Source organism: Magallana gigas, chromosome 10, assembly GCF_963853765.1.
Source record: "Magallana gigas chromosome 10, xbMagGiga1.1, whole genome shotgun sequence".
NCBI lineage: Eukaryota > Metazoa > Mollusca > Bivalvia > Ostreida > Ostreidae > Magallana > Magallana gigas.
Genome location: NC_088862.1, coordinates 13,884,820 through 13,911,360, shown reverse-complemented (window position 1 = coordinate 13,911,360; position 26,541 = coordinate 13,884,820). Strand labels below are relative to the sequence as shown.

At 31.7% G+C, this 26,541-nt stretch overlaps 1 protein-coding gene across 1 annotated transcript; it reads right to left on the bottom strand.

The window, feature by feature from the left end:
• Nucleotides 1-1,847: 1,847 nt before the first annotated feature.
• Nucleotides 1,848-22,178, bottom strand: LOC105333550 (uncharacterized). Its single transcript, XM_066073675.1, has 15 exons — nucleotides 22,018-22,178; nucleotides 18,580-18,648; nucleotides 16,683-16,780; nucleotides 15,681-15,782; nucleotides 14,401-14,514; nucleotides 14,010-14,309; nucleotides 12,534-12,654; nucleotides 11,601-11,802; nucleotides 10,416-11,266; nucleotides 7,070-7,193; nucleotides 6,156-6,344; nucleotides 5,313-5,349; nucleotides 5,081-5,197; nucleotides 4,795-4,959; nucleotides 1,848-2,232 (listed from the first exon to the last, which is right to left on the bottom strand). The coding sequence occupies exons 1-15, from the start codon at nucleotides 22,071-22,073 to the stop codon at nucleotides 2,225-2,227; spliced, it is 2,553 nt and encodes an 850-aa protein (XP_065929747.1). The 5' UTR covers nucleotides 22,074-22,178; the 3' UTR covers nucleotides 1,848-2,224.
• Nucleotides 22,179-26,541: the final 4,363 nt, after the last annotated feature.

The window sequence follows — 26,541 nt, the reverse complement described above, 5'->3', positions numbered from 1 at the left end:
CAAGATGGCGATTTACATGTTTTGTTAAACTGTTTGCATCAATCAATTCAGATGTATACCGTCATAGCTCAGTGGTTAAAGTATCAGGCTTGTGAACCGCAGGTCATGAGTTCGAATCCACCTGGGGCTTTTGTTCATGTTTACTGAATGAAATTTTTGAAAATATCATTTTTTATCTAAAATTGCACATTTTTTCGCCTATTGGACATATATGCTTCTTATCCATCATGCTTTCTATCAAAGTCAAGCAATTTTCTGCTGATTTGAGAAAATATTTCAAGGTGTAGTGAGGCACCTTAATGTTCTTAAGACTTTTATTTCACCGCCAGTAAGCATCCTTATTGACTATTTTCAATTTCGAATCATTAGGCTAGTGTTTGTTTTATAAAGCATCAACAACTGTTCCTCGTTTGAGTCAATTCAAACTAACGAGCATTTGCAACCTTGTGTTTGTCATCAAACTTGATTATTCAAGTCTTCTGAACAGTATTTCCATTTGATCAAATAAATAATCTCTAAGAAAAATTATAAAGGGCTAACAAATTATTTCAAGGTTTAGTTCAGTGGAACTTTACATTAAATTAATTAGATTTATCTCAGAAATGACGTACTAAATTGCTTTGAGCAAGGTCACAATAACTGCATAACAAACGTTGCATCATCGTTTGTAATCTTTGAAAAAAAATCAATACGAGTCATACAAGGGGACTGTCTCAAAAGCTTCTTAATATGAATAAAATTGTATGAGATACATAGAACATCTATAATTGTGAGATTTTATAATTGCTTTATCCAACTCGTTGAAATGGTTGTATTCGCTCGGCAAGCCTCGCGAATATATACACCATTTCAACTCGTCGGACAAAGCATATATAAAATCACACAATATAGATATCCTCTATATAATTATCATTGAAGATTGATTTATCCATTTCCTTGTGTCATTATAATTCATTTCATTAACACACATTGGGTTTATTGGAAATACTATTATTAATAATTAATGGAAACCCCCCACAGAAAATGACTTATATAGTGATTTCAAAGGTTAAAAAGAAATGCAAAGCTTGATCTATGACTATGTATTTAATCGACTGTATTAACACTGTCTTGTATAAAATACAAAAAAAAACCCACTAATGTCTGCGAGATATATAAAGTTAATCATGTAAATATTTTGCTGATAGCAAAAGTTTTACAGTACATTTAGGCCATAACACAATACAATGGTCTGAAAATAAACTTGCAAAATCATTATGAATATTATATACACTTGAAAATAATTGAAACTATAGCGTCCTTATCTAAAACAAACATGTATTAAAGAAATAATCTGTTCAATTAATTGAAGACAGAAGTCATATTCATCTAGTATTTATTTATTTTGTATCAGTACAATTTTTTTCTATAATGATAATATATATATATATATATATATATATATATATATATATATATATATATATATATATATATATATAGATAGATAAATCCAAGAAAAACCTCAGTGGTCGGTGAAATATATATAAAACTTAAATAAATGAAAACACAAAGATATATATATATATATATATATATATATATATATATATATATATATATATATATATATATATATATATATATATATATATATATATTCCAGTGTATATTGAAACGTCAAAGTTTGTTAAAGAAATACATTTATATACATGGTATAATATACACTTTAGGTACTTCTTATGTTGCATTAATTTTTTTTTTTACCATATTCCCTGTCAATTTTAAAAATCGAAAATTTATAAACAACAAACATTTAAATTAACTGCATTGTTAACATATTAACAATCAAATCTACTTTAGAATTTTAGACATTTTTTAAGCCATGTATATATCATTATTATTTGATAAAAAGGTTTAATGTTTAAGATTTAAAATTTCAATATTTTCCTTTTTTTCATTCAAACTTCTTCTTCTAAAGGAGATCATTACAGTCTTAAAATGGACACGACCACCCATCCCTCTTTATTATAAGATGTTCTTTTATCGTGACACAATTCATTGTTTGGTCCCCTCAGTTGGTCGTAGTTAGAGGGTGAACTGATTTGACCTAGTTCTTGGTATGCCGTGTTACATGCATCGTCCACCGTGTCATAGGTATCGGAGCGTGACATTAAATCACCAGGAGGGGATCTAGCATTAGTCACTTCTCGAGTCTCTTTTGGCCTTTTACATGCACCACTTCTTATAATCCTGGTAAAATCAAATAATAATGTAGATAACATTGACTATTTGTAAATCTACGGGTAAAATCAAATAGCAATGTAAATAAGAATAACGCACTGATTCGACTAGTAAAAAAACAACAATCTAACAAAAAGCCCAGAGGCAACATCACTCACACGAGCAACAACACCCTTAACTGATCAGAAAAGCTTTTCACTTTTCAGGTTTTCAAATGCAAAATATCTTGACTTATCAGAGTATACCTTGTTTTAAAAGATTTTCATTTTTTCATATATCATAAGTTCAACAATGGGCTTCTTTTGCTGTTTCAGCTTTTAAAAATAAGATTAGTTAAAAAAATCATTCATTCCGATGTAAAAATTCAAATCCCCCCCCCCCCCTTTTGTGGCCTCACCCTATTTTTATTTGAACAAATTTGAATCTATACAACTTGAGGATGTTTTAACATATTAAGTTTAAATTTTCTTGCCTATTGTTTTTAAGAGAGGATTTTAAAAGACCTTTCTCTTTATATTGCAATGGAAAAATATTACTCTAATTGTAGTCCAACCCTATCCCCGGGGATCATGATTTGGACAAACTTGAATCCACACATCCTTAGGATAATTCCAATTAAGATTTTCTGGCCAAATTGTTTTTGAGAAGGAAATCTTTATAGAGTTCTTCTAAATATTTCTTTATCATAGTTCGACCACCATTGTGGCCTCAACAGGATGAATCTCTGCCATTCAGTCAATTGAAAGTTGACTGAAAGGTAACTGAAAAGTGACTGAATGGCATATTTGTGCCATTCAGTCACCTTTCCAGACCATTCAGTTGACTGAATGCCAGAGCTTCATCCTGTGAGCTCATCCTAACCCCGAGGATCATGATTTGAACAAACTTAACACAATCGAAGAATGATTCTTCACAAATTAAAGCTTTTGTGGCTAAATGGTTTTTGAGAAACGTTTTGTAAAATACCAACAAATTTTCATGATTTTTAAATGAATTACCCTTCATTTAAACACACCTGACTTCCCTTCACAAAATAATGCTATGTGTTAAGTTTTTTCTAAATTGGCTCAGTGTTTTTTTGAGTTTTTAGTGAACAATATGAAAATATGAAAAGTTTAAAACGACAACGACCAAATAAGAAACAATGGAGGTAAGATTAAGACCACTAGTTTGAAGTTTTATTTCCGTACATACACAAAATTATATATATTTGTTAAAGAAATTTTGGAAATTTGAGTCTTATAGTAAAAGAATAATTAAGAAATACCGTAAAACCTTAACCTTTATTTTCTTTGAGCTGTAGAAAAAAGCAGAACTGAATAAAATACAAAAGTAACCTTAAAACTTTGAAAGCATCTTTACGTAAAAAACAGTTCGTATAAAGTTGTGAAAATTTTTTATCGGTGATATTATCATATCTAAAATAAAATCACCGTGATTTAAGGTCGGTAGCGGGTTTAAAATTTTGCGCCCTCTGCGCAGGGTATTGCGCATTACTGTTGTAAAACACAAATTTAAAGTAAAATGTTCAATGATGCAGGTTATCATGAAACGTTTTTATTTCAGAAAAATTACTTATCAAAAAATTATTTTAAGTGAAATGAATCGTTAGAATAATGTCAGAAGTATTTTGATTTTTTCGCCGCTTCTTCAAAATCGACGTTATTGTCGTCGGAGTCAACGTCTTAGGATGACGTCAGTTGAGACTCTGACGTAACAATTGACAAATTTAACGTCGTGCATTTTCTATTAGAGCGTCAATAATTAAAATCAAAACTATAATTTGCAAAATAAAAACATATACGCGACCCTTCTACGTTCTGTTTGAGTGGAAATGTATTTTTTCTTCTAAATAAATACAAATTAAATTAAATTTGATTCGTAAACATCCTTTTGTTTTATACAATTCTATAATGTAAAATGGCTGACACAGCACGTTTATAGGCTTAAGCTATGAGTACGAATAGCCTAAAAACCATCCGGTCAATTTCGTTTTAATTTGGCAAAAAGTTTACTTATACGTTAACCTTCAATCGCTGAAAATTTAAAGAAAATCGTATGTTTGTAATTTTTTAAATATGAAATTGAAAATAAAAACCCTCATTTTCCTGTATAATCCTATATAAAATGTCGATGATGAATCGGACATACAACCAAAATTTGAGCGCGACAAACAGATAAACTATCCGGTCAATTTACTTTATATTTTTCACATAGTTTACTCATAAGTTGACATTTCACTGTAAAAAATTTAAAGGAAATCGTATGTTTGAAACATTCTCCCCCGAGACTCCTTAATTTTAAATATAATGTAATTTTATCGAAATCGATAGCTCAGATTTTATGAGCCCTCCTTTTGCTTTTTTTCATTAACCCAAAATTCTCAAAGCGACTCAAAAAGTTAATTATGATTATTCGTTTTATAGGTCACGACGTCCTATGGAATGATGAAACTGTAACAAGCATTTCTTATACCAATGGCAATGAAACTAATGTTTTCAAAGATTGATAATTTGTGTTTTTACGAATGTTTTTTAAACAAAAAGAAAGCAAGTTGGTCAGTCAACTTACGTGTTGAAAACGAAAAATTGGAAGCTACACTTTTGATTGAATTTTTCGGTTCTTCACCATACAGGGTATACAACTGAAGGTGATAGCTCCCACCAGCCTCCACATAATCGAGGATAACCCAGTTCTGGACTTTAAAGATCATCTCTGATTGAAGTGTTTGGCCATCTGGTAAAAACGTTTGAAAATCCATTAAAATCCAACTCTCACAGAACTGAAAATCGAATAGGAAACAAAACAAAGGTTACACAACACGATATTTAATATTTGTATTTTTGTGTCATGATACCTCTTGAATATGTGAATTGGAATCCTTGGATGCTATAACAAGATGGGGCCCAGTTCCAGAAAATTCTAACTGATTTCCCGAACGTATCAGATATTTTAATTTCGATTGGACCAAAATCTAAAAAACCATAGATGTATAACGTAAAGAAAGTAAATTTTATACCAGTATTTCATGCAAGATCCCTTCTTTCTTTCTTTTTCTCTCTCGTTCTTTCTTTCTATCTCTTACTTACAGTTGTGGACTCCTCTTAATGAAGTTAGATTTGTAATCTGAAAATATCAAATGTGGAATGATTAAAGTACGGGGAAAGATATACTAAATCAATTTTGACGTCATAATGTTATAGCACCAAAAAGACACTATGAAATCATTAACTAGATCTTGACCTTAATTTCACGAATGCATTGTTCAGTAAGTCAAAACCGAAAGAATTGGAAAAAAGGCAGCATTTCAACTGGTCGGAAGTGTATTGGTGGAAAAGTGACGTGTCTAGATATAGATAGTTCAAAACATAACGTAAATAGGCACATTTCACACTTGGACACATACTATTAAGCTACATTTGGCTATTGTTATAGTTAAATAATATTCCATGACTAAAAACAAAATATAACAGAGTTCCATGTGTTAAAAACAGGCGAAGTTTGAAGGACAACTCTAATTTCATGCTATTTAGTATGAAAGGCGAAGAAAACAGTATTAAATCCCATTAAAATGTAAATTATTATTTATGACAACATTAGACTCATTTAAGATGTGCGAACGCCTCACCTATCCGGATGATCAGACTTGGGAACAAAAGAGTCCGGATAACTGAGGCTCTACTATACTTAACTATCGTTCGACTAAAGTCGAACACTATTTGATCAATCCAACCGAGTAAATTTTACATTTCTACATGTAATTATATTCTTACATAAAAATTCATTTACATATTTTTTCAGTCAGTTGGGCATGTGCTCTGTATAACCTTTAACCCGATTGTCATTACTTGAGCTCGGGTAAATTAGCCCCTTAAATCGCAGATTTCTTGTAGATTAAAAGCATTCAGAAACATAAATATTTGATAAGTTACCTGCATACTTCTAGAGACATAAAGTCCGGCTGAATTATAGATATCCATTTCCATGATTACAGTTTCCATGAAGACGTCGCTTACATTCGTTACATAACAGTTTGAGAAATGAAAGTCAATGGTTTTTCCAAACGATTCACCCGTCGGCAAGTTTGAGTCGCATGGGTTTCTGTTGCAATAACTCCCATCCTGAAACAATACTATAAATGCATTATTTTACATGCAGATGATTAATTAAAACATTTCTAGACCTTTTCCGTCAATTGTTTTTTCTCAAATTTAAGAAAAGGACTCAGCAATGATTCGATTATGTTTTGCTATGATTAAAGTATGACATAATACTTTGGGATACACTTTTTCTGCTGGATTGTATTGTTGTAAATGTTGCATATCGTTTATAGTTAATGCACACTTGCTTAGAACTATAAAATTTTATTGTTCTTTTTTATGAATTGAAAGTTCGAAATTGAGCCAAGGATTGCTTTTAGAGACATCTGTATGTAACATTATACATTACATTCAAAAAATTTCCGCAAAAGAATTGACCAATGATATAAAAATGCAGAACTTTTATTAACATTAAACTTGATTACATGTTTACTTCCAGTTTCTTGCGTACAAGAACTATAAACATAATAAAACATAATAAAATCTCAATTTCATATTAAAGTCTGTTATTTGCTATTATGCTTCTCGGGTTTATGGTAACTCGTCTAAATAAAAAGCGATTTCGAGTTTCCTTGCCAATGGACACAGAAGTTGATAACTTTGGCTGTATAAACATTACTTTTATCAAAGTGCAGTAACATAGCGTCTTAATTCTAAGAAGAGTTAACCAGCTTTTCATGTAATATTCAAACTACATGTACATTGTAGCTATTCTGTACATAGACAAATAGACAGTTTTAATTTACCCTTGTAGGATTAAGGTACTCATATTCTCTGTCGTTGATCACTTTCCCCATACTCTGAGCCCTAAACCTATACTTGATTCTCTTCACGCCACTGTGGGGATCAGAAGCTCCCAAAATACTAACACTGAAGGAAAAAAAATAATACCTTTACAACAGTAAGATTTTTTTTTGCAGTGATATTTTTTATCCAACACAATGCTTATGACCCTCTCTGAGGAAAGAAAAGGAGGACATATGCAAAATGTGTACGCCATACGAAGGTCGTTTGAAAAATTCGTGTACAAAGTGATTTACGGCAAAATCACTGTGTCCTTTGTAGGATGACGTATATATTTTTTTAAAAACTACTAATAATTGAAAATAAGTGTGCAAGAAATCAAATGATTTTGAAGTTTTTTTCAAAAGATACAGCGATTTTTATTTTGCATGAATTGGATTTACGGAGCACCATTTCACGTTTCCGCGACGTCAGGTGACGTCAAACTACAATTCAAGCCTGTCACTCTTTTTTAAAGTAAACACGTCTTTGTTCACACACTTACCATGTTATTAAGTAGGCATTAACCCATTTATAAAACGCATGTTCACACAATTATTTGTCAAATTTTTGTATAATGTCTTTTGTGTCATATCATAGATCATTTAGGCCCGACAATCTCTGTCCACGCAGTTTCGACTTCATATAAGGAAATAAAGCGAAATCCATAGGTGCAAGATCCAGGCTGAATGGGGGTCGGGATGCTGCAAGAGCTCAATATATCAGTATTTTTATTTTCAAACCTTCAATTCCAATTGTGGTTCCAATTATAAACCTTTGTCCTATAAAAATAGTAGCATCTAAGAACCTTTTAGTCTCCATCGGAGAGTTTTCTGCGTGCACACAAAAATTAATGACGACCCGGTGCTCCAAGGTATCCATTTACGTTAACGTTTTTGACTCATTTTTTCTAGCGTTGATTGTCCATATTTGGCGATAAAACGGTCAGAAATTATTCAATTTAATTGAAACTTTCACCAAATGACTTTCATTGCTTAGTGTGATCTCATATGAAATATCATTCATTTTTATGCGCTTAAACTGTACATTTTCTTAATAAGGAAAAATGCGTACAAAATAAAAAAACAAGCAAAAAATGACATGATCCGTGAAGCACATCTTATCAAAATAATTAAACAGTCTACTTTTAATGGTGCATTTAAAATAAACAAATCTTTACATATTTCCTACAAAATACGTCAAGATTAAATATGAAAAGTTTTGCTGGTATCATGCGAATAGTCCGCTTACAATCGAACTTGTCCAAGAACTTTTCTAACAACCCTCGTATACCATTCAATTTTTAAGATTACTGCGAACCACTTGTTTACGCATTTATTTTTGATGTGTTTTTAAGGTTGTGAATGTTTTAAGAAATACCCTCACACCTTTCTATAGTTAAACTTGGTATCTCTAACATAATTATTTCCAATAACATGGGTATACCGAAGTGGTAGGAAGTCTAACTAAAGTTAACGCGGACATGGTCACGGTTTTGATCAAAATCTTTTCAGAATTTTAACGTTTACAGTGCTTCAGAAAGGCATTTTCATAGGCAACAAAAATTTGAGAGTCATGCGCTGAGCTATAAGCGAGTTACAGAGCTAACAATTCTTTTCTAACAAGGCTTTTGATTACATTTTGCATGTTGAAGTGAAAATTCCATTTTTAGACCTAAAATGAATGTTTAAAAGATAGGAACTGTATTTATTTATGCTTAAGATGAATAAGATAGACAAATCAGCTTGAAAAAGATTTTTTACTGCATGGTACATGTACATTAATCTATGTAAACAAAAAAAAAGCCCAGGGCACGAGCCTTGGTTACATGTACATAACAAAGAATTGTAAGCACTGTATCTCGCTTATTACTCTACGACTGACTCTCAAATTTCATTTGATCATTAGAAATGATTTCTAAAGCATTGTAAATAATATAAAAATAGAATTTGACCAAAATCGTGACCATGTCCCGTTAAGGCACCTCCGAATTTAAGGATCGATGAAATTATGATTTTTTTTTATCAAAACAATGCTGAATATAATGATTTTAATTGAATGTGTTCACTAAGAAATTATACTTCTACTTCGGGATCGAGTCGCTCTTTGAAGATGTTGTGCCATGGTACAGAGGATTGCGTATCGCACATGAATTTTCATTTTAAAGAAAAGTTTAGGTTTTGACGGAGAATAGGCAAGTTTGATCACTTTCATTCAAACTAATTTTTCTGATACAAGCACGATCCCGCACGTTACCCGAATGACAACTCACAGTACATAAACTATTTAACACGATTGACTTGTAGACAATAACGTTGTAACTACTATATCACGTGACAGTAAAAAAAAATACTTTTCTAACTTAACAAAAGTGTAACACTACTCCGAAGTTCATTTTTATGCCTGGTACAATAATTCGGTTGGCATTTAGTTCTTGTTTATTAGTATAACTATTGGTAATTGCATAAAACAAATAGTGACAATATTGATCATAAACCCTCTCAACTTCTTTAATTTCATTGAAAATACAACGTTTTTTTGCATTTACAACAACGCTACAAAGGATTTTACCAGCTTTTAAAAATTATTTTAGGTGATAATATTTGAAGCTTTTGATATCTGCCAAATTTATCATTCATAATATTCGAGGTAGTGTTACTTTTGCCTTTTTTGAAAGGTCGGTCAAGCCTATAAATATCTATCTGCTTACCTTACAACAATCGCTGTTACAACACAATATCCATGCCTGTTTTATACTTATCATATCTTAATTGCTATTTTTTATAACAATCTTAGGTATCTGTATAAAATAAGTCTTATATCGGCATTGTTTACACTGCATTCCGATGATTTGTCTCCTGACATGATCTTCTCTATTAAACATGCTTGTAACGTTATCAATGAATATGATTCATACTATGGAGAAAACTCAATTAGAAGAGTTTCTAGCGACAAATTTACATAATAGTAGACTGATTTTATAATTTGGACAAGAGATATAAATTAAAAAAATGACAGGTGCCTTGAATAAGATATAACATCATGCAGTTTATTGTGACGATCGCTGAGAGTTGTCATATCATACCCGGGTAATGTAATATTAACATAATAATATGAATTTCGAGATTTCTGAATTTTTTGTCGGTTCAATCGATTTTAAAATAACGACACTGTATATATAACGTGTATCTTCCACTTATTAGTCACTGATTTTACTACTGGAATAATTATTGCTTACCATAGTTAAAGAGAAAAAATATCTCTATTCGCACATAAAAAACTCTTTCAACACAAAAATCAAATTTTTACCTGCTGGTAAAATTCATTTTGTCCTCCTCAACATTTTTCTGTAATTCTTCTGATGACACGTATGGCTTGCTAGAATCATAATGTAGAACAAATCTTTCCTCTTTTGTGTTGCCAAGAATATCGTAAGCTTTAACCCAAATCGTGTAAGAATTTCCATCCCGAAGATTTTGATGCTCAAAAATTTCAATCGAATTGTTTCTGTAATTTTGATGCTGATACACCTGTGGTGATGATTGGTCTTTACCAATATTGTAGGCAACGTCATATTTGATGATTCCTCGTTCATTGGGAATGGCGTATCTGGATCTTGTTCCTTCGGTGTCATCGTATTGTATTGTTTTGTAGGCATTACGATCTCCGCCGTCGTCAAGGGAATCTGGAAACAAACTGATCCGGGCTAAGAAGTTGCCGTCTCCGTGTAATTTGTTCAAAAAGTGATTTTTCCAGGTAAAGGTAAATGTATTGGGGTTTATGTTTTGCCATTCGTAATTTGCTGCTGGATTACCGGATGTTGCATAAAACGGATGGGATTCATCTGACGTCACGGAGGAAATTGGATCATAAATGACGAAACGTCTGACATAAGCCGAATTATTTGCTCTGTCGTTTATCTCCAATATACAGGAATAGACTCCGGGGTTATTTGGTTGATATGTAAAGGAATGAGTCCCTCCCTCCGTGGTTTCATTAAACTCCCTGATAGTAATGGGGACGGGATTTGGTACTAAGTCTGTGTACGGTTCCTTTAATGTGCCATCTCTTCCTTTCACTAATTTAAAAACTTCCAGAGCATAACGTGCCACTTTAGAAAACTGGTCCTTCCACCCTTTCCATGATATTTGTATGGGTGCCTGGGTATATGAAAAAAAGAATACGTCAGTTAAATAAAGAGTACGAAATGATTTCGTGTTAAATGATTGTTTTGGTATTATATCATGATAATAAAAAAAGTTTGTTTGTTTGATTGTTTTTGCCATTGTTGATGAATATTACATGTATATTCATATAGTTTGAAGTAAAACAATACAATTTTTATTTCATAGACTTCCCTAGAAGATCATAGTGATTACCTGCTGATAGAAAAACTAAATCCACATCCTCATATTGTTTATATAACATACCAATCATGCCTCAACATTAATAAATTTTGCTTCTTTTACAAAAGAGTCGTGACGAAGATGTTACCGTTGTGACGTCATTTTGGACAGACATCATAGCTGAAACAGGGTATGTGCATTCGCTCTTCTCAGTGCAGTGGTAGGGTATCTCGGTATCAAACTTTATGTCGATTTTTCTTGTTGTCGATCTGCCAGTGTAATACTGTTTCCCCCCACCATTATCAAGAATTCGAAACCCCCCGTTTTCTGCTCTGAATGTGACCGAGTATCTACAAAATCTCAAGCAAACGTGTATTATGAAATATTATTTAGATGTAGAAATAAGTGCTAAAGAATATCTTGTTAACCATGTAGAAAGATGTCTTCACCTTAAGGTCAAAAAATATTTCCTAACCGGGATATATTTTGACAAATTCATAACTGTAGTAGTTATTCGCAGGAATTAATATATTTTATTACCAATGCATTGTCAAAATGCAACTAAAACGCAGGTAAAAACCAGATTTTAAAAATTGAAATCAAGATACAATTCTCGCGTCCATTACCTATCAAAAAGCAAAAATATGTACATTGATGACCGTCGTGCTACACTTTAAAAATTGTATTCAATGACCTTTAACCCAGTTGCTAGTGTTACACTTGTACGCTTATATCCTTAATGACACTACTGTATTAAATTACATTATAGTCTTTTACCTTTTTGCAACATGTATTCAGTTGTACACTTAAAGCCATAAGCCCTTAATCTAGTTGCTACATGATTTTTTATACAGTTGAAAACGAAATTCTTTAACCCTATTGCTATATACAGTAGACATGTAGCTTAACGCGAATGATCTTTAAATCTGTTGCTACCTTTTTGCAGTGTAAACTTATGACTGGAGCTTGCTGCTACATGTACCTGTGTATTGTACACAATTAACCTCAGCCTTGTTCTACATGCACATTTGTATAAGTTTACAGTTTTAATTTTACTTGTACTTGGCCTCTCGGTACTTACGTATCACCGGAATCAAACCGGATGTTGAAATCGTCGATACTCGTGTCACAGCGATAGAGATGTTCATTTATGGGATTATCCCTGCTGACGCCATAACAACTTAGTACTTTATTGTATTTTTCTAGAAAAGGATACATAACAATAAGTTCTTATTCAAACACCGGGGTGGCTTTGAAAATTGATTCAGAACCTTTTAATCCGCATCACGTTACCTTTTTTTGGGAGGGGGGGGGGGGGGGTCTAACTATTAAGTATGAACACATATCATTTTTTCTAATTTTATGTAAAAAAAATTAATTACAAAGAATATATAGATACCAATGTGCTTGTAATTAAATCAAACTGATTTTATTCTATAGAAATATCCAACGTTGAATCTCATCAATCAGAAAGATTCCGTTTACAATTATCTAAATGATTGTTTTTTTATGAATTTTATTAGTGAAACTATTGAAACACATACTTGTATAGTCTGTCCAAAGATATTTATGCTGCATGGACGATTTTTAATTCAAATACACAAACCTGTGAAAGAAGTGCAATGGAAATCGATTAAAGGGAAAATTTCCAAGATAACTTGATTCAGACATTATAATTTTCCCTCGTAAAAATTCACAAGAACGAAAACCGATTTCCTTCGGAGATTTATAATAGGGAATGCGGACATCTGTTCTCCATTCGGAAGTCACTCAGAGTATCTCGCACAATTTTTCAACATTATCATCTGGGCTTAATTATGGCTGATGCAATGCAAAACCCCCGTATACTTTCTATTTTTAGCCTGGTATTGAAACCTGACAAGCTAGAGGGGGCGTTTCCAAAGAAAAATCTTGGGATTTTTTCGTACTATTGAATGAACATCATCTGAATCATAAGGTTTATTGTATTTATAAATATCGAATGATTTAAGAAATATGCGGCAAAAACATCTTGGGACAGACTATAGATGTTTTACTATGTATTGAATAAAAGTTAAGGGGGATACTTTTGCAAGCACCAAAAATCAAATGTTTATTTTCTATCTCTAGTAAATGAAGATGATTAGATTATTAGGTGTGTTACTTGCGTGCGTCATGTTATTTATGAGCACAATTTATCTTATGATTCTATATTGACTGATAAAATTGTCAACAATAAAAATGAAATTTTCGTTACCAAATCTGTTGTCAGGCGAACATTCCCAATATATCAACCATTTTAGTTTATAAAATTCTTGCAAACATACAGTGTACTGTTAAACGATATAAGCTCAAAGCAATATTTGTTATGAGGATAAATTTTCGAAGATAGTCAATTTCTATAAGACTCGTTGAAATTCAATTTTTGTATGTATAATGCATAATTTGATATGTAAGTACAAGTATTCGTAGATAAAGGGTACCTACAAAATTTAAAATTAAAACCCACACGAAAATGATCCCGTGATATTCAAGTTCTTTAGATGTCATTCAAAATTGGTCCTTACTGCATACTAACCTCCATTGTTTAAAGTCGTCACCCTGACATTGACATCTGCCTTGGTGATTCCAAAGGCATACTGGACAATGTAATCTGGCCTGCTCGGAAAATTGAGGGCACTGGGGCTGAAAATAGACTGAAAAGTAAAGTTTATACTGTTGGCGTCCCTGCGGTTGGTCCAGAACGTTTCCACGTCATCAGTGCTCATAGCAGAGTCGATTGTCATATTGTAAATTGGCATTTGCTTCACTTGATGAAAGTATCCAAAGTTTAAAGTACTTTGTTCAATGGATGGATAATAAGCTTTGTCAGTCGGATCTTATAAAAGAATGGATATTGCATATACTAATTTAGTTAAATGTGCTCAAGTAGTATAGATTGTGAAAGGTAAAATAAAAAAACAGCATACAATTTAAGCAGTTTGATGTTCCACTATTCTCAGGGGAAAACTTGTTGGTACACATGCACGCAGTATTGGTGCAGTAACCCGGATAACAGGGTTTTCGGAAGGAACAAGCGGCCACTGAGAACAAAATCAAATATTTCATAAAAATATGCATGTATGTACAGTTATGATGATATAGTGCAGTCAAACATGCACATCTCGAAGTAGCAACCTCTTTGAAAACTAGAAGAAAAAATAACTATTCATATCAAGGTCAATCTTGTGCCTAACAGAAAATAAACATATAAGGTGATTTAATAATTACAGAAACTGTTGGTGCCAGTTAAAATACATTTTAACGTAATAACGAAATACTTAGTCGTTTCAACGATATGGTACGTCTTAATAACGAGATGATAAGTCATTCAAGATATTAAGCCTTTTATAACGAGATAATGTCATTAGATTAAGATACTGAATCTTAGTAGTTGTCATTGACTTCTATACGCCCAGAAGTAGATAAAAAGACTTATAATTAAAGTTAATCCATGTTAGCTATACAATATAACCAATATAGCCCCGCCCTAATACACATACAAGAATCCCTGACCATGGGGCAATATATTTCACAATTGTCATGGGGGTTTTCTTGCTCATTCCGAAAATTTACATAGTTTGCTTGCTGAATACGTTTTTGTAAAGAAAAAAAAATCAAAAATTCAACGATATTTACTACATGCCCAGAGGGGCCTAATCCTTGAAATAAAGATCTTGACCCTTGAACCATAAATTTCACAACTTAGATAGAGGCTTCTTTGCTCATCATAATTATTTGCTTAGCTCGTCTACTAAATGTCCAGTTGAAGAGAAGGAAATTTAAAAAAGTGCACCAAATTTTATGGTTTTTACTTATCCTTTTTGTGTAACCTACAAATTATGTTGTTATCCGAGAAAATAAATGTCGCTGCTAAGAATATTAACTATTGAAAAATCATTTTTTATTCCCGAAATAATACAAAAATTTTCTATTGTGAATATCACCCAAAATTTCATTTTACCTTCGTGTGTGCCAAAAACGGAATTTAGAATGTTTATTTAATCCTATATATCCTATATTATTGCGATGACACATGTATTAACATAATAAGGTAACAAATTTTAACTCAATATTTTAACAATCGACACTTTGTGACTTGTTTGGAAAAAAATTCGATACTTGATACGATTTTGTCATATTTGACAAGAAAGCACTTGTCAAATACGACATGGTTAGCTTTACTTAATATTTATGAACATAGACTAACCTTCTATGCAGTATGTCCCTGTATAGCCAGCGTTACACCTACACACCCCTGGACTGATGCATGACCCTCTACTGGATCCGCCACAATCATAAGGACATACAGCTGTAATAAATATTCCATTAAGAAATAAAAATTGAAATTATACGTGATATATGGTTAACCGTAAAAAGAAACATTAGAGCATTTATCGTTTTCATGAAGTAGCTGTAAATGATTTTTTTTAAATCAGTAATAAAAAATCCATCATTTTTGTGTTGTTATTAGATGTGACTAAACCAGAGTATAATACATGTAACAGACACAATCTGGGTTTATTGTTGGAAACACTAAATTAAGACATATGCTGTAGATTCCCAATTGAACAAGACGTTCATGCAAAACTGTTGAATCGCGGAATTGAATAATAGCGTAAAATAAGAAATATGCAGTTGCCATTTATATGTAATTTCTGCCAATTGAATTTTACGATTGTGGCTTATGGTACTCCTCTTTGAAATCTGCGATTGGATTCCCATCCTCCAAAACAAAGTAAGATTTTAGCATGAAATGTATTTGATTAATATGTTTTTATCTATAATAAAAAAACCACTGCATTCTTTTTTTTTTAAAATAAAGAAATATAATTCAAAACACTAAAATAGAAAGCAAACAACATGTTTTCAATGTATTTTAATTGTATGTTAAGTAAAACAAACAAAAAACAGATAGAATTTTATTGGGAAAGAAATATACATCATTTGAACAACGTAAATATGAATATTTGTGTTCGAAAATCAACCTACAATTAACAGTAAAATAGATTGTAACTGTCTTAATTTAGATATTAGCTGTGCTGGCACAATACTAACCGTATAATGTTAATAAGCGCACGTTTACGTAGACAATACTAACATAGCAGTCTAAAACATAATTATCAGTTCTCAAGTTCTCATCTTATTTTACATTGCACACGTTTTCACAATCACAACTAAGTTAATGTTGATTATTTAAACTGATACCTACGGATATTACAGACTTCACTGCCGTTGTGTCTCCATCCGGAACAGCAGAAATATTCTTGATAACGTATTTCGACGTTTATATTTCCCCAAGCACAACATCTATTGAAAAAAAAAGAATATTTAATGATTCAATTTAGTGACTGAACTTTAACTTGTTTTCTTAAAACAAAAAAATCAGTTTATTCCTAAATCATGATCAAACAATCCTTTCATACAGTGCTGGATTATTCCGAGGACTTTAGTTCCGGATAATTACGATTAAAAATCTAATCTTATATATAAATAATGGTGTTCGTTGGAGTAGAAAAGTATAAAATTATAGCAACTTTGTTACAACCACTGAATGACATTTCACCTAATAATATATTTTTAACATTAAAGCCAACTTTATTTGAGATTTCCTACTCATATCCATATTATGATTAACCATACAGGTAATATGTCATAACAAGTCATAAATATATGGTGAATTATTTCCACATTTTCCTCACAAAAAGTACAGACATAATATAAAATAACACTAATTTTCTTCAAGTAATAATTTGCAGAAAATGTTCTTTAAAGAACTCTGTATTGACGCCATTGTTTTGAAGTATTAGTAGCTATCTTAACACACAACCTTTGACAGAAATACTTATATCCAAGTGAAGCAACAGTTAAATGTTTCATTTTTGAATTACCTTGAGAATGATATCTTTGCTATTAATAATGAAATTATATAAAACTTTGTAACATTTTCATTTAACAATATATATTTTAAGTAAAAAGGGAACAAACGGTGAACCATCTGTACGACATATAAGATTTTTTAACTATAAAGGTTTTGAAAAACTTAGATACTGAGGAGTCATTAAATTCGTGGTGGCTCAATTTTCGTGGTATTCGTGGAAAGCCCTGCCCCACGAATTTACGTTCTCGACGAAAACAAATTTTCATCCCCACGAATAAGCAAAAATCCCACAATCCACGAAAATTGACCCCCACGAATTTAAATGATTTCACAGTATTGCACTAATAACATTAAGTTTTATAGTGCATTGTACAAACATCAGTCAAGCTATTTTTTCAAATTAGTGTTTGGATAAAAAAAACTCATCTTTATTCGATAATCCCTTATTTTCACCATGTTCATGCTACCTTTTGACATAAATTGTTTTAGTACATGTACCAACACATATCTTTGTCTTGTACAAAACTGGAATAAAAAGAAATTTTTCCTAAATAATATGTTACCTAAGCACGACACATTGCAATTGGTAAATATGAAAAACATCTTTCCAGAAAACATTACCCAGTTTTTTTTTTTTTCCAAAATTGTGCTTTGTCTTTATATTTGTCATTGCCATTAAATGCATTCAAAAACCCATACATGGAAACTGCTCCAAAGAACCCACATAAGGTTTCCTATTTGTTAATAGTCTCTTAATTCTGGAGGATTTTGGTGCCATTAAAACATGCTAATTTCTAGCATTGTAAATCCCATTTTTGAAAAATTTTGAGTTAAAAAAAAATTGTAGAAATACAAATAGAAATACAGAAAGCTTAATTTAGTGTGTAACATGTAAATAGTAATAAGTTGAACTTTTTCCTCGCCATTTGTTTTGTCCCTCGCTTCACTTGGCACAACATTTCACAGTGTACTCGAATGAAGTGTACCAACTTAGACTTATACGAAAGTAGAATTTTGCGCTTTTAAACCACAAAATAAAGATGCATTTACGTAACTGTGCCTCATTTTTAAAGAACTTATTGGATAGGTTAAAAAAATTATCATATTTCAGAGGAAATGCTACACTTAAAACGAGACTGTTATTAAATATTAAGGACTTTCGACAAAATTGCTTCAAAGTTGTGATAATTTTTTATATGGCATATTATTTTAATGTACATTAACTTACCCAGCCCACGTTCTGTATATACAGCCCCTCTGCCACTCACGTTTTGTCCTCCATCTGTAGCAAGTGTTCCTACAGAGTGAAGATTGTGATTAGATATGTATACATTCGTTTACGTTTTAATAGGTTGTTGAATCGTGTCATAGCTGTGATAAGATAAATTTTACCGTATTTTACTGTACTAAATTAAATAATCAAACAAATTTTGCCTAGACTATCAAAGCCTGCTTAGAGATTACCATTCCCGTTACGTTCTCTGATGACAGAATATTATAGACGCTTAAACAGGATACCTAGGCATATATTTTCTTTTTTGCTTATTCAATGCAATTTATTTCTTTTTTTCATTAAAACCAATTTATGAATATTAAAAGTAATCTATTTTTTACCTTAAAGATATTTTATGCATTTAAAAACAATAAGGGAAACTGTTCAGGAACATGTTAAGCTTATAACTTTGGTCACGTGCATTCATTAAAAAAATATTGGAACACGGAGCAGTATTTTTTTTAATGCAATCTAGCTGAACGAGAAATATGAAAGTACAAACAACACAGACCAAGCCGCAACAAATTCTCAATCGACATTTAACTCACAATGGATTGCACACCCCCTCCCCCCACCGCCTTAGAACAATCGAATTGATAAATGAGAGATAATTACAGAGTAGAGTTAGCTCGAGAATAAACAGAGAGTAAAATTCAGGAAAAAGCATTGTTTGGATGTTTTCAAAACAACAAATAAACAATTCTCAGTCTCAATTCTTAGATTTGTGACAAATGCGACCTTTTTCTGAAGGCGTACCATTTAAAGATGTTTTTATTATCGATTAAAATTGGCTTCTTTAAATCAAAATACAAATTACTACTTGCAATCTTAAGAAGAATTTCATTCTGGGATCATCAAAAAGCCAATATTTATTTACGGTTTTAAAGTTCCAGAAATGAAATTTGTCCTTCTTTATGAATAAAACTTCTTCATTTCCCCTATGAACGATGTTAAGAGACAAAGGTGTTACGAATAACAAAGATTTCATTTTGTCAATTAACTTTGAAATTGATGAAAATAACGTGTAAGGAATAGATCCAAATTCGCTCGCTTGTCTATCTTTGAAAATATTCATTCCAATAACGTTCGTGAAGTACACGTTCACGGTGTAGATTGTTCCACTTGAAATATGAATCCAATGATCTCAATATACCACTATCAAAATACTGCCTAGTGTCTGTTGAAGGCGTCTGATGGTGTGCGGTTTTTCCACATTAGACTGTTTGAAGGTTAACACAAACATAACACAGTTCGAGTTCCACACATTTCAGAAATGTGCTGCACAGGTAAACTTGAATATATTTTGACAATGATTCAGTTCCGTCAATTTGCTTCATATGTGCGTTTGTCATATTTACTCTGTTTGAATCAAGTTTGTGGGGACAAATGTTTCCGGGTTTTTTTCGGTGTTGTTTGTGTGTCTCTCATCAGATTTACTGCTAGTTAGAAAGATGAAATTGTTTACAACAAATTTTATATAGATAATAATATTTATAAAATTTGTTGTAAACAATTTCATGAACATTATAATGATTGAAAACCACAGATGACACAGGCTAGAGATTTTTGACAAATGACATTCTACTCAAGGCGTGCCATTTAAAGGGGCATGGTCACGAATTTGGTCAAAAATTATTTTTCCAGTTTTAATATATATAATGCTTCAGTAAGGCATTCTTGATAGGCAACCGAAATTTGAGTGTAATTCGTTGAATTATAAGCAGGTTACAGAGTTTGAAATTCTTTGCTATGTAAACCATGCGTTTGTTTACATTTTGAATGTTAAAGTGAAAATTCCAATATTAGACCTAAAATGAATGTGTTAAACGTTAGGAACTATTTAAATATGCTTAAAATGAATAAAAAGATAGACAAATTAGGTTTAAAAAGATTATTTTACTGGTTTATTGAACCTATTTAAACAATTAGGGCACGAACCTTGTTTACCTGACAAAGAATTTGCAGCCCTGTATCCTGCTTTTAACTCCACGAATGACTCTCAAATTTCATTTGATCATCAGAAATGCAGTTCTAAAGCATTGTATATAATAAAAATAGAAAATAAAATTTGACAAAAATCGTGACCATGCCCCTTTAAGGATGTTTTCCGATTTAAATATGCTTTTTTAATATTAAAAGTGGCGCAAACCAGGTCATTTGATGAGTGTACTTTCATTTTTATACTTATTTGGTTAATGTATTCTTATGTGTGCACTATGTGTGTATCGCTGCGACATATAAATTCAATGCTGAGCTATGAATAACAAGGAAAGAAATAGATGTCGTCTGCTTGTAAAAAATCAATATAATGGAAAGAGCTGAATCAAATCAAACATTATCTTAAAAAAACAAAAACAAATCTGATTTCAATAATCATTTTTTCTTGTTTTCTACTTATTTCATTAATTCAAAGACAGCTGATTGAAATGAGCTGTACATATTGTTTATAATAAAACGGCAATGAACAAGGTAATTTTTTTTAAAAATTGACTTTTTTTACTAAAAAAAAATGTGTCTACGTGTATATTGCCAAATGATGTTTAATGAATTGACCGTCCCGCAAATCAAATGAATGCCACATTTTACGCTGAGGACAACGAAAGACTTATTGCATTACATAACATTAAATGCGTCGCAAAATGCATATCTTTATATATCTATGTATAGCTAAATATAGATCTTTTTAAGAACAGAATGTGAATCAATTTTAAAGCAGCTTTTTGGTCAAAATCTAGTAAATGATTCCAGAGTGTCTGTCTTTAAGACTTTAAAGCATTTAATGTATGTAGAAAATGAAACACTTTCTTGATATTTAATATTAAATCATGGGAAAAGTAATTTCGACAACAATATTCAATTTGACATTATTTTGAGGGGAGGATCAAGAACTTGCTTAATACAATTTTTGGATAAACTGTAGTCTAGATATATTTCATGGTCAAAAATGGATAAAAACTCTGAGCATAATTGGTTATATTCTTCAAATTTTATAGAAACAACAGTTTCAAACATGAATTTTCATTGTGTTTATCTTAAAGTTAAACCCCCCGTACACCCGTTTAAACAAAAGCTATTGCCATGAAGCCCTTTTAAAAGACATTGTATTTTGAATTTTAAATTTCTTAAACCTGTTAGCACATTTCTACTAGATTTTGACCTCTAAATACTAAATAAAACATGTGAGTTATAAATCGTTTTTGCAATTTTGAGGAATACAAAAGGAAAATAAAAGATTAGACAACGTTTTTGAATCACATTTCTGACATCCTTACTGCCTACTGTCTGAATGTGTTGAGAATGACACAATACATTGATATACATGTACATTTTTATTCATCATTAGAAGTGATTATTTTTCCGGAGTAGTATACGTTGAAAACATGACTTCCTTACCCCGACCATGCAGCGACGAGTCCTACAATTAACACCCAGAACACGATGAATTGCATGTTTATCCCCTCTGCTCTATAAACAACGGTATAGACCCAAACCCTTGAGGCAGGACAGCGGAGTTGTTGTTAGCCCGAGGATTAACTTCATAACCGGAAGTAAAATACATGAAAGTGAATAATTATGAGGTTACTCAAACATTCGGCTACGGGGTAAAAAATGTATCAGCAAATATCAGGATCAAAACTTAGAATTTTGAAAAATGTGACATTCCTCTATAAGTCGTGCCAACATAGTTTCTTCGTGCTATGTTTCAGGAAAAATTTCAGGTCGTTTTTGAGATCACAAGCGGCAGTTTTATAAATTGACGCAGTTCAGGTACATGTTGTAAATCAATGACTGTACTTTCATTTTCATGCTAATTTTGGTTACTGTATGCATTGAGTCTTTACTAAGGTGATGGCTGACGTTTTAAAAGTCAAATGCATGATACGAAATCGGAGAAATGTTAAGAAAATTTAAAGAAAGCATTTCAAAAAGCATTTTAAATGCATAAAGACAAAATTTAAAGCACTACAATACCGTAAAATTTTAAGCTAACTACTAAAGTTCCGAAACATGTTTATTTCTTCTTCAATATTGAACTGTTTTTAAAATCAATAGTCAACCACACAAAGCAACCTCAGTATTTTCATACACACGTTTATTTAATAAACTTCATATCCTATCTTCATTTCATGTGAACATTTTTTTATCAAAATTTATGTTATTTGTAGTCGTCTGTGGCATAAAACTTCATATTTTTATTTTTACAAACAACCCGGCCAATTTCAACCAAAGTTGGAACAACACATCTTCGAATGAAGGACTTTCAAACTGACTCAAGTAAGGAAACAACTTTTCTTTAAATGGAGGATGGTTATTAAAGAGTTATATAATTGCACGGTTAAGTATTTTAAATGTTTACTACTCACAAACCAAATAGCCTGTTAGATTTTAAAAAAAAAATAGCATAGGAGATTAAATATCATAAATATAAACATTTTGTTTTAAGACTCAAACTGTAAATAAACTTTCGATTTCCCAAATTCACATTTTTATTTAAAATAAAATACAAAATAATTGATTATTGCCATATTTCTTAAAATACCAGAAGAAACCTAACCTTACATGTACCTTACCAAAAACAAAACAATCTGTTAGGTTAAGACGTCTTTTAGCATAGGAGATATAAATATTATGAATACAGATATTTTGCTTTAGGAGATAGAAACTTAAACGGAAAATGGACACTTTCCCCCTACTACACCGTTTTATTAATAAATTTTTTTTATGCAATCCATAAAAATTAAAATACCAATAGAAACCGTACCTTACCCAATGTAAATTATTTCGATTTTTAAAGCGCTAAGCATAGCTGCAGCGCTTTTTTGTCGCCAGATTTCTAAACCTACTTCCACTTTCGTTTTCGCGTTTCCTATATACCGCCACCTACTGGCGGATGCTGGAGAGGTCGTACCCTGGAGATGACGTACTCTTGAAATATCATAACTTTGCAGTAGGGAGACTTATTTAAATTGAAGTTATACTGCATGCAGATGCATTTGTTCTACAAGTATTAAATTAACAATAAGTTTCATTTAAATGTCATTATTATGTATCAGATACGGGTGCTCCAAAAGCCATATCATGATGATTTATTTCGAGAAAAAAATGGATTTTATATGCATTAAGTTGTGTTTTAGGTGTTTATTGATAATTGGAATAATTCTACAACATCAATAGGTTTTGAGTGTTTTAATTTTAATATGTTACAGTTATGAACACCATGTTTTATATAAAAATGCAGAATTTTTTATACAAATTTTTTTTATGAACACCTTTTCCACGATAATTTTTGCTGCTTTTTACAAACATTATTTTAGGCTTCGTTTTCTGTATGCAATATTTCAGGAATAGTTTTCTATCAATTTGCATTGATATGTAATATTTTAATTTTCCAAAACCAATGATTTGATTATTATTTATAAAAAAAAATGTAACTGTCGAGTTACTTGAAATACTACTGTGAATATCTGTAATAATCTTTATAAAGTGATACCAGCTAACCTCGTTTAATTTGCAAATATGATTTTATTAATGATCTAATTTATGTGCAGGTTGGACAAATTACGCAGTAATAAAAACACTTAGTAACAGTAAAAATTGAAAGTGATTTGTAAGATTCAACATTGCTATGAATTAAATATACATGTAACCATTAGATATTTAAATAAATTCGCGTATTATGTGATAACTGTACCCATTATATTGACATATATGAAATGAAACCGTGCTTGATAACGTCGAAAAAAAACTAAAAGTTTTCTATCTGGGTTCAATTTTTCTAAAAGGAACCCGTACCCTATTACATGGCTACGAGTTTTCTTTAATACGACCTCTGATACGCTGGTGAAAACAGTTCTTCCATCCAATGGCAACTTCTAGGGCCTTCCGGCAGACCTTGTATGTATTGCAGGTGTCACTACAGTATTCAAGATTACTATATATCCCTGCCATAAATGCGCATTTTTAGATACAAGTTATAAATTCAAAACAAACTTCTGCGAAAATCCTTTTGATATTTTTTAAATCAAAGCTTCTACAATTTAGTAGCAAAACACAGGTACATCCAGCAAGGAACGAGATTTTGTTTACGTCGAAGTTACACGTGTGCTTGAAAACCACAAGACCACAAGCCAAGAACCTATCACCCCTCTTCCCCACAGGGGCTTGGTTGTTGGATAGTGAAGTTCTTAGTTATTTGTTCCCGAAGAAAAAATTGATTAAGATTGGTAATCTTAGATGTATTTCTGTGTATTGCATTAAATAAATACACCGAAACCCCCCGTTTCAGTCATGTTAAAAAGTGTATTCAATGTACATTATATAAAAGTAAAGGGGCGACACTCGCCATCTTGGATTTATAGGGGGTCCTCGTTTCAAGCTATGTTTTAAAAAAGTTCTTCCATTTCTCCAACGATTTCTGACGAGATCTAGGTTGTAAAATGTTAAAATTACTTATTCCTATCGTCTGACTACATCTGTATGCTGCATAATAAACACATCGTTCCGAAATGTACTAGATACTCGCCAAACTTATCGAAAGCAACGGAAGTTGATGCAAACTCTCCATATAATCACTGAGGAGATCCGAAAGCATTGGATTAACCAAGAGGAATACCTTTTCGCGGAATTTTTGTCCTCTCTAGATTTATCATAAATTTTCGGAACATCTCATTGATTATATAGAGAATTTACGTCACTCAAAAGTAAAATTCCGTTGCTTTCGATAAGTTTGGCAAGTATATAGTACATTCCGGACGATGTGTTTATTATGCAGCATACAGATGTAGTCAGACGATAGGAATAAGTTATTTGAATATTTTCCAACCTAGATCTTGTCAGAAATCGCTGGAGAAATGGAAGAACTTGTTTAAAACATAGCTTGAAACGAGGACCCCCTATAAATCCAAGATGGCGAGTGTCGCCCGTTTACTTTTTTTAATGTACATTGAGTACACTTTTTTAACATGACTGAAACGGGGGGTTTTAGTGAATTTATTTATTGCAATACACAGAAATACACATAAGATTACCAATTTTAATCACTTTTTTCTTCGGGAACAAATAATTAGGAAATTCACTATCCAACAACCAAGCCCCTGTGCTCTTCCCATAAAAATCAACACGCATCACAAAAATGACCTAGCTCGCATTATTACAAAACGTGAATAGTCTGACATCTTACACATACCGGTATTTTTTTCATTTCATAAAAAGGTAGCAGTTGGAAACGGCCCAATTCGAAGAGGAATTCGAATGGTTTTGCCTCAGCTAGGTTTTGACGTGAACCTACATGTACGGTGAAATACTGTTGTGACATCTGCATAGGCGTCCATGACAACATCCTTTTAATAATACGTGTTAAAAACACGATACTTTTTACGTCTGATGAGATGTGAGCTAGACTTCACCAAATTCAATCATATACCCTAAAATATAGCCCAGAAGAGACCGTATAGTTGATGCTTAAATGAAAAGAATTAAGCGACTCCATTTTGATATTCTAACATCTGGTAATGTTTATTCATTAGGGGTCTTTGCATGGTGTATTATTAAATAAGGCTGGAAATGTTGTTCGAATACCAAAGCTTATATTTTAAAGAATAAGTAGCATTCCCTGCAAGGAAGATCTTTAATGCGATAAGTATTATCTTACTTTTGTCAAAACTTTTTGGCTTTTTATTTTGCAATAATATTGGTATCGTAATTTGTCACTGTATTTTTTAGTGTTCATCTTTTTTTGTTTGGAAGTTGTCAGATGTAAAAACAAAGAAATTATGAAAATAAGCAAATAAACATAAATAAATATTAATCATCATTTTAACGTTGTTATTGGCGACAATCTAATTTTACAAGAAACATGCACTCTGTAGCTCTGTTAAACAGTAGCGAAATCTGTTTAAAACTAACCAGCAATATCAT

Bases quoted from the DNA above. Each gene is read 5' to 3' on its own strand.
- LOC105333550 (XM_066073675.1), bottom strand. From the start codon at position 22,073: ATGCAATTCATCGTGTTCTGGGTGTTAATTGTAGGACTCGTCGCTGCA. The intron at 5,350-6,155 runs GTAACTTATCAA...TGATATTTTCAG, and splicing joins ATGTCTCTAGAAGTATGCAG to ATTACAAATCTAACTTCATT. The intron at 5,198-5,312 runs GTAAGTAAGAGA...ATGGTTTTTTAG, and splicing joins ATTAAGAGGAGTCCACAACT to ATTTTGGTCCAATCGAAATT.